Source organism: Stegodyphus dumicola, chromosome 2 (genome assembly GCF_044657685.1).
Source record: "Stegodyphus dumicola isolate Sdum_Otavi_A_Nest chromosome 2, ASM4465768v1".
In the NCBI taxonomy this organism is placed as follows: Eukaryota; Metazoa; Arthropoda; class Arachnida; order Araneae; family Eresidae; genus Stegodyphus; species Stegodyphus dumicola.
Window position 1 is genome coordinate 190,560,941 of NC_140769.1, and position 13,819 is coordinate 190,574,759.

Genomic DNA, 13,819 nt, shown 5'->3' on the forward strand with positions numbered 1-13,819 from the left:
TCCATATAAATATTTAATGAAAGAATCAAGAATATTATAGCATCTGGATTTAATAAAATTTTAAAAAAAAAAATTAGCTGTTCCTTGAAAATGACCGAAGAATTTCAACTACTTGTTATATTATTACTTTTATGCTATTTTATCGAGCTGTTTTTGTTTCAACTTTGATGTAAAATCTAAGACAGTCCATCTACACATATATATATTGTTATGAATTGGTATATAGATAGATGATTTTAGTGCAACTATATGTGAAATTGTTTTATTTTTCTCTGTAATGTAACACAAGAGAAATCTGAAAGAGAAAAGCTATGCCAGAAAAGTAAGAATACAGGGGCAACACCCTTTAACATTGAGTAAATGGGTATCTTGGTAATTTGGCAAGATATTGCCAGGCTGTGTTTAATGTTCTTAGTAGTTTGAAGTGTAACTACGGATTGTACTTTGTGATACTGTGAACATTTGCTTGAGTACTTCTTCAGAAAATTCCAGAACTTTGAAGTGTTTCTGTTGATAAAATAAATTTTATTAACCTGTTCATCGGAACTGTGTGCATTGAATCTATTACGAACCCACACACACACAGCATCATCTTGACACATGCAGAAAATAAGGCAGCAGTGCTACAATGTTTACATAATGCTATCTATACCCTAATTCAGTGCCAGTTTAATGAATAAAAATTACTACTACCATAAAAATAATATTTATACAAGTATGCATTACAAATTAATTACAGATTACAAGTTCATGCTTACACAAGTTAACTATAACATAAAAAATTTTAAGATCAACTAATACTGAATAGCTATTTCATTACTTAAAATGTTCTTCATTCTCAACAAATATAAATAACAAAGAAAAATTCAGTATATTATAACAGTGAGCTGTCATATGAATAATGTGTTTATCAAATTAACTTACCAACTTCTGAACCAATATTAGCATGCAACAAAGCTACCAACATAGCTTTTTCTATAATGAAACGAGGTTGAACTAACACTGGATTCAAAACAAGTTCTGATATCAATAAAAATAAAGTTTCATTCATATCTGGAAAAATTCAATGACAAATTAATAAGAAACTTAAATCATATTTCATGTAAATTTATAATTTTTAATAAAGTTCACAGCTTTAAATGTAATAAATAAATAAATAAATAAAAACTTTATAGAATTAAGATATCATGTAAAAAACTATCTAGCCTATTGTAAATTAAGAATTGCAAGTGAGTGCAAAAATATGAACCTATTCTATAATACACAGCAATAAGCATCCTGCCATTTTACGTTAAAAAATATAAAAACTGTCTGCAGATTTTTTAAATAGTTTTGATCAAGCAAACCACTGAAATTAATGAAACATAAGAAATAACTTGCAGCAGCTATTGTACTGATCAATAAATTGTTTGTTACAGCGGAAGTTTTCATATGTTCAAATGGTTCATTTAAATACATTTCAGATAGAAAGATGTTTTCTTCTATTTCCGAAGGAAAAAAAAAAATATTCCAGTTTTTCCTAATAAAATCTACATAAAAATATTGGAATCAAGATAACTAAGGCCATAACAATATGATTTATTACAAATGAAAAATTAATTATTTTTTACAGTATCAGAATGTTAATATTAAAAAAGGTGTATACTTCAAAGAACATTTTAAAAAATAATTTCATGGTCCTAAACCGATGATCCACCTATTCAATAAAAAAAAAATGTCATCAGTTTTACGGTAAATAAAATAATTATTTTGCATAAAACTGCAATTAATTGTTTCCTTCTGAAGAAAGAAGTAACCAGAAATTTTAAGAAGAAAAGAAAAAGCCATGTTGAGCATGAGCCATGGAAACTACAACTATTTTTTGTTTAAAAAGCCATCACATTAGCAAAGACTCTTTGTTTTAAGGAGGAATACTACATTAAATCTGACACATATCTCATCTCCAATATTATAAAAGTGGAGAGGAAAATTAAAATCTTGGTTTCAAAAGTCTAAAAAGTTTTGGTAAAACGTTTATGACCATTATTGGTTTTCCATGTTATAGAAAAATAAGATTAAAAAGAAATGAAAAATAAATTCTATGCATTGTTAAAAACAATTTTTGGATTTCTAAATTTAAAAAGTCCATACAATATAAAAGAAGTTGAATTCTACTGGGTAACATTTAATAAAAAAAAATTCTAAAAGAACGGTAAGAGATAGCATAAAGTATTTTTCAAATATTGCAAAAAATTTCCTATTATGACAACAGTGGATTAGCAAGCTTTTTGAGCTGTTAGATAAGGCCAGTTTCTACATGTCAACTAAAAATAACCAGACTAGAGTACATAACAGGTACATAAAAAAATTCCTATAGTAAAATTACGTCACTAAAATCAAGATGTAGATTGATAGTTTAGAGAAAGAGCTAACAAAGTAGGCATTTAAAATATTTTTATTATAATTACCGTATTTGACAGCATATAAGACGCACCCTTATTTAGAAGGCCACACACAAGGAAAAAAAGGTTCAATAGTCCACGCAACAGCATGGTACCACAACTAACTTAAAATGTGGTTTCTTTCTCTTTCATCCATATTTCCTATTTGACCGAGCTCAAAAGAAGTTTTCTTGTGAGCATTTATAACAAACCTATGAAATGCTAGTATTTTTTCTTCATAATCTGCTGACATTTTCTGTGCAATAGTTGTTTTTGTGCGCATTGATAAGCCTTGCCTTTTCATTAACCTATAGCACCAGCCCTCAGACCCTGAAAAGTTCTGATTCCCACATTTTTCTGCAAATCGTTTGGCCTAACTAGCTTAATTTCTTGTTTCCTGTAGTCATATTTTCCAGGGTATTTTTTTTTAAACAAATAGTTTTAAGCACCGATACCCACACGTTTATACAGAGTAGCACCGATACCGACACGTGTGTCGGCTGAGTCAAAGAAAGTCTATGTAAAGAAGGAAAGGCTCCATAGACGTAATGTGACCGTCGAACCTGTTCGAACTTCGACATCAGCTTTGAGCTTTGACGCTTTTTGGCGACAGATATTTCACGCATGCGCAAAATAATTATGGCAGATGTAGATAAAGTTATGTGTGTCTAGACCTTTATCCGGGCTAAAAATAGCATTCAGTATTGAAAGTTAACCTGTGCCCTTCATGTATAAGACGCAGATAACTTTTTTGAGACCAAATTCAGGAAAAAATAGTGTGTCTTATATGCCGTCAAATACAGTAGTTCTTTTGAAGCATCAAAATCCTTCAAAAAAATTTTCAAATACATTAAGTATATATTTAGCATTCAACTTCAAACAAGAGATATGCTGTGACATGAAAATCTAAACAATGAGAAATATAATATAAAAAGGGAAGGAATGTGGCTAAGCAAAGTGTTTTATAAAATTTTACTTGAATTTAGACCTACAATTATTAAATTTTTAATAAAGAGTTCAATTAGATACAAAATATCAATTCAAAAAGAAGAATTAAAAAATTCCTAATTTATCTTCTTGTTACTTTAAATCTATGTATCTGGTTATAACAAAAGTTTTCTGCGAAAAAAGTGTTTTTAATAAAGTTAGGGGGAAAAACATGAAAGCCGTACCAAAGTGCAGGTAGTAATTACCACTCAAATCTAAGATTTTAGACCAACGTTTTGGTAGTTTTTCAAAGTCTTCTGCCCAGAAACTTGGTGGCCATAATCCAAGAACAGATCAACCTGTGCAGAATCGAAAATAACACCAGCAAGATGTAACTGCAGGTGTGGAAAAACAAAGTCTGAAGGAGCCATGGTCGGTGTGGCAAATCATGAGAAGTTTTACTATACCTCAGTTGACTCCCTACAGAATCCTGCCAATGAATACAAACACACGTGGTCTTGCATTATCTTGACGAAATATTACCTTTTTGCACTGGAACTCAGTTCAACATTTTCCCTTGGTAGCAGCATCAACTCAGAGTAGCATCTCACTGTACATCTTACTGTCAATGATTTTAACTTTTTTCAGATACTGTTTGAGGATAATACCACAGCAATCCCACCAGATACAAAGTATAATCTTATTGTTAGTCAAACTGTGCTTTGCGACGGTGCCGATGGACTCACCGTACGCAGACCAACCTCCTTTTTGGCCTGTGTTGTTGAATTAAATCCACTTTTCATGACAAGTGATGATGTCCAAAATGTTGTCACTGCGTTGATATTCGAGCTGATTAGTGCAGGCCCAAACACATCTGTCCTTATCTGCTTGAGTCAGTTCATGGAGCACCCAGAGACTGAACTTGTACATCAAGTTTATGTGATGCATAGTGCAACTAATGGACACAGCACTAACATCTAACTCCTTAGCAAGCTCTCTACTGGTTGCATACAAAATCTTCTCCCACAAGTTCTCACACGTGTGCTTCATCAACATCAGTAGACCAGCAAGGGCACTCTGCTTCTTGAATTTCATAGTCCTTGTTTTTGAACTTCCAGTATTAAACCTTCACAGTGTCATATGATACAACATTAGTACCTAAAGCTATACACATGATTTGGTGACATTCCGTAGCTGACTTTTTACAACAGAATTGGAAAAAAATTATGGTTCTAATCTAGTATTGTGATAGTTCCACTTCAGATACTTTGCACTTAATGATAATGATATTTTTTTACAAATTTCACAACACAGTATTCTAAAGCAAATCTCTTTCTTTCAAATGCCAAAAATTGTTTGACAAAATATGATTAAACATGCCAATGCAAACTGTCTGCTCAGGCAATATTTGTCAGGGTTCGTACACATTTCGACACATGGAAATTAAGGACCATTAATGAAAAAATTAAGGACCTATGAGCAAATGAGAACTGAATAAATTCAATTAAAAATATTATCTATGCCTGAATTTCACTTTTGTAATACCATTCTAAAAATAAAATAGATCCCTAAGTATGACACAATATTATTAAACATGAATTAATTAACATTCAAAGTTTGAAATTAATTAAAGTTTGAGAATAAAATAAACGACTATGCAATTTACAAGTAGCATTAAATATTTTACACTTATAATAGTTGAACATATTTGAAAGAAGATAAGTGACATTTATATTTTACTAACAGTTAACTTTATGCTGATTTTTTTTATGTCTCATTTTGTCACATACTTGTTCAGTCTAGAGGTTTAGTAAATAGCAGGTAAATTTTATGTCAAGCATCTTAGGTTAAAATGAGAAGTAAGATCATAATCAGCACAATCATAACAAAAGACAATGTTGTCACCGCTGTTGCTTGTCTAGAGAGAGACCTGCTGATTAGAACAAACCTGAAAGGCCTGTTGTAGGCACAGTTGCAAGTTTTGAAAGTGTTGTTGTTACAAAACATTTATGTCTTGTAACAACAACACTCAACAAAATATTTATGCGTCATTTTGATTTGAAGCTGTCCCAGACATTTTGGCAAATTTTTATCGACTTCCTCCTCTTTAATCATCTTTTCTAACAATCAGAAATTTGTCTCAATATGCAAACCAATGCTCTGACTAGTTTCTGCATGCTTTATCTGCTAACTTGTCAACCTCTCCACAGTATACCTATGAGGGTTTACTTGATCTGGTAAAAGTTAAATAGTTCCAAACCCCTTGACAGACGTGAAGCAAATTATTGCTATGTCTGAAAGTAATTATAATATCAGACAAAGGTTTAAATAAGCCTCTTATTTAAAAAGAAATTAGAACATAAAGGCATGTTCTGATGCTAACAAAATCAATTACAGCTCACGGTGACGTTATTAAACAAGAACAGTCAAATTCAAACTTTTAGTGGTCAAAGATTGTACAATTTAATTTTAATTTAAGCTGACTCAGTAACTCTATCATATGAGGAAATAAAAACAGGAAATTCTAGTGAAGGCTGAAATCATGAACAACTGGGAAATTTACATAATAACTGTACATATCTTTGAAGAATAATTTTTATGTATTTAGTTTTTTCCTTCAACAGGTTTCATTTTCATTTTAGAATTTTTGGATTTAATTAAAGATTTCTGCTATTCCAAAATAAAATTTTAAAAAAGGGCATTTATAAGAAAAAGTGGCTAATTTTATTACTTTAGTTATATGAACATTTAGAAGAAATATGAAATATATATGGTAAGGGTCGGTTACAGAGCTGGTGGGGCAGAATTTTTAGAATTCAGATACACATCGAGCAACAAAATCTAGAAATGGCAAACTTTTAGAATTTAGAGCAGACATTGGAAGTAGAAGTTAGAAAGGCACTAGGCAGCAGAAAGGTTGCACACAGATTGCATCAGGAGGGAAAATGCATAGTGCCAGCTCGGTGTATGATACATTAAGACATATTAGATGAATCTTTTAAAAGCCTCAGTTTTCAATTTTTTTTATTAATAAAAAAATTCCTTTCAATAACACCTGCCCATGTGATAAGATTACAAGCATTTTTGATCTTTTCCATACTTGTGTCTAGTGAAAAGTAGAGAAAATAAAAGGAAGATAAACATGTTAAGAAAAAGATTCTAGTATCAGAAGTAAAACATTCAAATAGTATGTTTTCATTGTTCTTCTAGACCAAGGATGTCAAACTAGCGGCCCACAACAAATTTTTGCGGCCCGGCCAATATATCGGCAAATAACAATATATAATAATAAAATGACATATCGACGAAGAAAAAAATGAAATGTTTACTGCTAAGTAATTAAAAATAATTTATTCAGTGTTGTTAGATTACTCACAGCGAGCTGACACACACACTACTTAAATTACAAATGCGTGTGAGTAGCTTGCGTTCAGCTACCTTCGGCTTTTGGGGGACACGTGTACTCAGAACTTGTACGCATCCCCCGATAGCCGAACTCATGGTCTCAGTTTTCTAATCATAGTTTTATACGATATATTGGTGCATGCACTTTGCTTTATTATTAATTATTACCTAATTCATATTGTTACAGATTTCATAGTTATTTATTTAGTTTTTTTTATTTAGAATTGTAATTAGATTTGCTTCATGTTGCCTTAGCAACGCAGACGATTTTTGAAAAGACAGCTGCGTAGGAAGGTTAAAAATAGAACAGCGCGTGCATTTAATACCTAATAAATAAATATCTCGTAATTGCTGTTGCCATCCACAAAAATCCAGATATTTATAGATGTTTCCAGTATATTCGAGAAATTAATTATAAAGCTTATAAAAGCCGAGAACAAACAACTCATCTCAGTAGTAGCTGTAGTTCTAGCGAACTGTTTGTTTACTTAATTCTGTGATTGATTTGTAGCGATTTCGCTGTGAGATACAATTAGTTTCTCTGTTTTGAATTGATTTTTGCTAAACGTTTGACATTTTGTGATATTGTTAGAATATTTTTGAAGAAATATTTCAGCATTTTGATTTATCTCTTGTGGAAAGAATAAATTTTTGTTAACTTTTTAACGTTAACCGTGTTTATTCCAGCCCTTTGTATTCAGTATGTCCATATCAAAACCAAGTGGTAGTAAAATTAAATGAAAAATCGCTGACAAACATAGAATATTCCAAGTAAAATGGGAATTAAAATATTTTTGCTGTGAAATAAAAGATAAAATAATCTGCTTGATATGTAATAATACTATTAATGTACCAAAGTTATATAATATTAAACGTCATTACGAACAACACAAATCGAAATATAACAATTACGAAGGATTAATGAGAGAAGAAAAGTTGAAAGAGCTCAAGTTAGGAGTGAAAAAGCAACAGTCCATGTTTAGTAAAGTATTGCAAGAAAGTGAAGCGGCGGTACATGCAAGCTACGTCTTGTCCGAGTTGATAGCTAAACATTTCAAGCCTTTTACTGACGGTGATTTCATCAAGGAATGCCTAATGAAAGCTGGAGAAATTGTTTGTCCTGGAAATGTGAAGGCTTTTCAATCAATTTCATTGTCTCGAAATACAGTTGCGGAAAGAGTTACTGATTTAGCCGCAAATTTAAGTGGTCAGATCAAAGCAAAATCATCTAGTTTCGAAAGTTTCTCCATTGCCTGTGACGAGAGCACGGACATGAGTGGCAAAGCTCAATTAGCAGTGTTTCTTCGTTCTTGTGACAAGAATTTTAACATTTTTGAGGAATTACTGGAACTAATACCAATGCCTAGTACTACCACAGGAGAAGATATATTTACTTTTGTTTTTGGACTTCTGCAGAAATACAATCTACCTTTTAAAATTAAATTCTGTGGCTACAGATGGCGCTCCATCAATGACCGGGAAAAACAAGGGCTTCGTAGCATTACTAAGAAAAAAACTTAGTGAAATTCACGGTTCAAACATTCATCATATGCATTGTATTATACATCAAGAAGTTCTATGCACAAAAGTAATAAATATGGAGAATGTTTTGTCATATGTAAAAAAAAAGTTATAAATTTTATAAGATCTCGAGGTTTAAATCAGCGTCAATTCACTGCTTTCTTAAGTGAGTTAGATATTGAATATTCGGGTTTGTCCTACTTTACCGAGGTACGTTAGTTATCTTGCTCCAAGATTCTCAAACAATTCTGGGATTTGAAAGAAGAAATATGTCAGTTTTTAAAAACGAAAAATCAAGACGTAAGTTTGTTTTACAATCCAATATGGATACAAGATTTATCTTTCTTGTTTGATATAACCAAACACTTAACCAATTTAAATTTATCGTTACAAGGAAAAGATCATGTCATTACGAACATGTTTGACATAATTAAAGCATTCAAATATCAACTAGTTCTTTGGGAAAAACAACTTTTAAGTTGTTCATTTTTAAATGAAGATTTGACGCACTTCCCGACGTGCAGCATGAACAAATCAAGTTTAGATGATACTTGTTTGTATCAAAAATACGCAGAAAAAATTGCAAATTTAACAACTGAATTTGAAACGAGGTTTAATGATTTTAGTTCCCTCGAAAACTTTTTTTTTTTTTTCCTTGGATTTTTCTCAATAAGTATTGACTCAGTACCCAGCCATATGCAAATGGAGGTGATCGAGATTCAATGCAACTCAAATTTGAAAGCAAAATTCATTGAAGTGGGCATGCCTGAATTTTACAAATATTTACCAGCCAGGTTTGAAAATACTTAAAAATTCGCATATGAAATTATTTCCATGTTTGGTAGCACTTATCGGTGCGAGCAGTTATTTTCAGTCATGAAAGATAATAAGCCTCCTATTAGAAACCGTATTAATGATGCTCACCTTGGGTCAGCGTTGAAAGTTATCACTGCAAACAAAATTTCTCCCGAAATAGGAAAGATAATAGCAGAGAAGAGATGTCAAGTATCAGGACGTAAACATTAAATTTTTCTTGTTCTTTTCTATATACATATATATATATGTTTATTATTGTATTATTCGAAATAAATCTACGTTTCTATGAATATTTTTTTTTTTTTTTTTTTTTTTTTTTTTTTTTTTTTTTTTTTGCGGCCTGCCTAAAGTTAAACCTTGTTTGTTTGGCCCAAGTGGAGTTTGACATCCCTGTTCTAGACGTTCTCCAAAAAGTATGAAATTCATCGCAAACTTTGTGTAAAATACATCCATTACATGTTAATAATATGGAGACATTTTTTATTTTGTCACATATCTCTAGAATCTTCTAGAATTGTGGGTCTATAAATCTTGCCTTCAAATTCTTTTAAACTTTCCAAGCTCCAATGTCTAAAATTCTAAAGAAAAATTATCTCTACCAATTCTGTAATAGCAAAAAGCCAGAAATATTTTGGAAAAAAAAAGGAGAGAAAAAAATGTAAAAATAATTTTATAGAGAAAACTGATGCATATTCTGAATATTCTGGCACGATTACACGGAAAAAACTCTTACTATGAAAAAATTTTTAAAAAGACATTTTTAATTAACTATATAGCTAATTTTGCTTTTGCTAAAAACTGTTTTGAAAATTGTGCTTTATACACACATTTTCTATACATTATACCTTGTTTATTTTTCAGACTCAAAATACTGTATTATAAGTTGCCAAAATAAAACTTTATAATATGATTGCGAAAAATAAAAATGTTTTATTTTAATGTTATTTTTAAATATAATTTCAATATATTATTATTATTTTAGTGAAATTTATCAACGTTACAATGTTTTAAAGACAATTGTTGAAAAATTCCCAGATCTCGGAATTAAAAACTTTTTATAGAAACTGGTCTTAAAATCGCCCAAATGTTGATAAATTACGAAACTCAGAACTGTTTAATAAAGGCAAAAAGTTGTTTAAGGCCCATATCACACGGTGTTTGTTTCACACAAACAACTGTTTCGGACAATTTTTCTGCCTGGTTTACTATTGAAAGAAAGACGTGCGACCTTTTCCTTCCTTTTGAAAAAAGTTGCAAAAGGCTATCACACGTCGGTTTGTTTCGAAAGAACAACTGTTTAGAACAATTTTTCTGCTTTGTCACAACAGCCAATCACCACAAATCGCTTTGGGGTTAACACAGGGAAAACTGGTTCTCCATTACAAACCAGCTAACAGCATTCGGCGCTGATAGCTGATTCATTGAAAACAAAAAACTTGCAACTTTTTTCGAAAGGAAGGAAAAAGTCGCACGTCTTTCTTTCAATAGTAAACCAGGCAGAAAAATTGTCCGAAACAGTTGTTCGTGTGAAACAAACGCCGTGTGATATGGGCCTAAGAGCTCTTCTTAGAAAAAATGAATTCCGAAATGCTTATGTTTCACTTCTTGCTTAGAAACTCCAGTTAGAATTACTTATGTTAGAAATAGGAACAAATTATAACCCATGAACCCATTCAAAAGATAACCATATATGTCAGTGAATCGCCAAATATATTCCTCCAAAATGATAATTCACACTCAAAATGGCAGTTGTAAAAACAGACAGACATTTCTGATGATTAAAATTAAGGACCTTCTGCCGATTTTGGCCAAAATTAAGGACTTTTAAGGACCAAAAATCGATTCCAAAATACTTAAGGACTTTTAAGGACTCTTAAGGACTGTACGAACCCAGTTTGTGGTAGCAAGAAACTTTGGTTACAGCCCGATACTTATGTATATAGCAATCCTACTACAAATCTTTGTCCATAATAAATTTCACTATTGAAAATTATATGATTACTAATGTTCAAAAAAAGCCTGAAAAACCACTAAAACTGAAGTAAATATTTATAATAATTTATAATATACAGCTTCCTATAACTCATAAGCAGAATATAAACAGAAAGAAAAAAAAATTGCGATTCAAAATTTTTATTCTATGAACAGATATTCTTTGATAATTCTGCAATCAAATACTGAGAAAACATGAACAAGTAAGCAAGAAATGTCATAATGATATTAAAGATTAGATGTGTTATCCCATTGTAGCTTATTTCACAAATTTTTATTTTAGACCACTTCAATTTAATCTGCTCTTTAAACAAAATAATAACTAGCATACATATGACAAGTGATAATTTCACAAAAATTTCAGAGAAAAATATTTTAGAAATGCATTAGATTATCAGCAACTGAGATGGTAGATCTCATAAAATTTTGCAATGGACATCAAGAACTGAAATCATGTAAAGGAATTAATTAATTTTCAGTTTTGATTAATTTGATACATCATTTACAAGCTTTGAAATAACCAAATTCTTAGCACATTTATTACCTAAGTTGGCACTGAATGAATACTGTGGCCATACCAACTTTTCAGAAGAATATCATCTATCACCTCAAATGACAACTTCATCAATTAGAGCTGAACCCAGAACTGTTGCTTCCTACCATTATGCTTAAACTATCAGAAACTTGCAATTCAAAAGTAAGTCAGGAGATGTTTTCTTGCATTTTGCAAGCTGGATTGCGACTTCCTTTGATAGCGCTTACAGTCAATATACAACTGTTGCAAACCCTAATGCAGTCACAGATATATACATTCAAAGAATATGTGTACACTCTGTTGTATTGGCATGTGAGAATCTTATTTAGTTCAGGGCAGAACATGCTTTAATATAGATGTCTGCATTGATGAAAGGCAGCAGTATGCATATTATCACCATTTTGAGGTCACCATTTTGAAGTTCAATGAAAAATATTCCACCGGTTGAGGAATATCATTTGTTAACCTGAAATATTGACTTCATTGACCTGGGAAACGTTGCTTATTTACTGACCTCAAGATTAAACTACTAGATTAAAAATGCACTCACAATTTGAAAGCAAATCAAGTTTTCTCACATTTCATATTTTGCTACATGGATTTCATATATAATATGCAAAATAGTTATTACCTGAAATATTTATCAACTTTTAAAATTAAGATATATAAAACTATTATTTTAATTATTACCCTTATTTTATTTGTTATTTTTCACACAAATCTCATGAAAGTTCAAAATTATGAATGTCTTAAAATTAAAACTTAAGTCTTATTAAAAAAAATCCTTCTGCAAGTTATATCAGACCATTCTTGCTACCTATTCTTTAGCAATTAACACAAATCTTGGCAATGGCTTTCTCCATTAAGTTGAAGGGCGGCTGACGATACCTGTTTTTTTTAGTCGATATTGTTTGCTCAAATAGTAGATGGATCCAGTGATCATAGAATAGACATGCTGACTTGATGTTATAATTGATTGGGTGGCATTAGCCTAAAGCAAAACAATACACTAGTCTGTTTAACAAATCAGAAGACAAAAATTTAACAATGGCTTTTTTTAAGCATTAAACAGCTGATTAGCATTATTTCTTTTACAATGGTCTTCGTGGTGCAATAAGTAAGTGGTACCTTTCCATTAGCAGTGCTAACTCAGAAAGATTGAATTATATTTATGTATTTATATTTATGTATGCATATTAGGAATTTGATAAAATGCAAGTACTACAAACAACACAATGATTTAAGTAATACATTTTGAATGATGAAATACAAAATTTAAAGGATACTCTGCAAAGATAAATTAAAAATATAATGGATGGCATATTGAAATTTATTAAATTAATAATTAAATTATGTTACAATTACTTAAATCTCAATTAAGTTACAATTAATACATTCAACACACACTGAGATATAAAAAATGTTTAGTTAAAATGAAATAAATATCAGGAAAATATTTTTTTAAATACTTGCTATTCTTAACTCACATATAAACATAATTTTAGCTCCAATAGCAACAGATAATTATAACCAGCAAAACATTAAACATAAAATTTTGGAATTTTTTAGGCAGTGTTCTTAATGGAAAAGTACCCCTAAAAATTAAATCATAATTTCAATTTATTAATAATTATCTAATAAATTCTATTTAATCATTAATAAATACTTGAAAACTAAATATATATATCAGACAGATTTATTACTCTCCTAGTATAATTACACAATTTTGGTAAATCTCCTACTGTAATTAAATTAAATAGTATCTAGTGGTAATATAGTAAAAGTAATCCTAGAAGCTTAAGATAATTGATTATCATCCAATTATTTTAGAAGTTACAAGAATTTTTTATAATCATAATAAATGGTTCCTTATTAAAAGGGCCACGGAATAAGCCACTGGTTACTAAAATTTGTATTTTATATATGATACAAGTTTGCTAGCTTTGATCCTAAGCACAAAGGCTGCTTTAACAGGAAAATGCATCATAACTTTAACTGTGGATTGCATATTTCTTTTTTAGCATTACACATTTTATATTCAACAATGTACACCTTCCACAGGATTTAAATACTTTTTGTAACCCAGACTATGCACTTTATTACCTATAAAGGAATCTTACCATTTCTACTGTTTTTCATATACATGTCTTCTATTTGATTACAAATGGGTTTCATATTTGACTCACTCAACCTAAATAATAAA

At 30.5% G+C, this 13,819-nt stretch overlaps 1 protein-coding gene across 2 annotated transcripts in view; it reads right to left on the bottom strand.

The window, feature by feature from the left end:
* Positions 1-13,819, bottom strand: part of LOC118197614 (nucleolar MIF4G domain-containing protein 1-like) — a 156,178-nt gene that overhangs the window by 85,588 nt on the left and 56,771 nt on the right. For both annotated transcript variants that reach the window (XM_085811575.1, XM_085811574.1), the window contains exons 5-6: positions 13,737-13,807; positions 925-1,053 (exon numbers count right to left, since the gene is read on the bottom strand). In XM_085811575.1, coding sequence (XP_085667701.1) covers positions 925-1,053; positions 13,737-13,807 — 200 coding nt within the window. The remainder of the gene's footprint in view (positions 1-924; positions 1,054-13,736; positions 13,808-13,819) is intronic.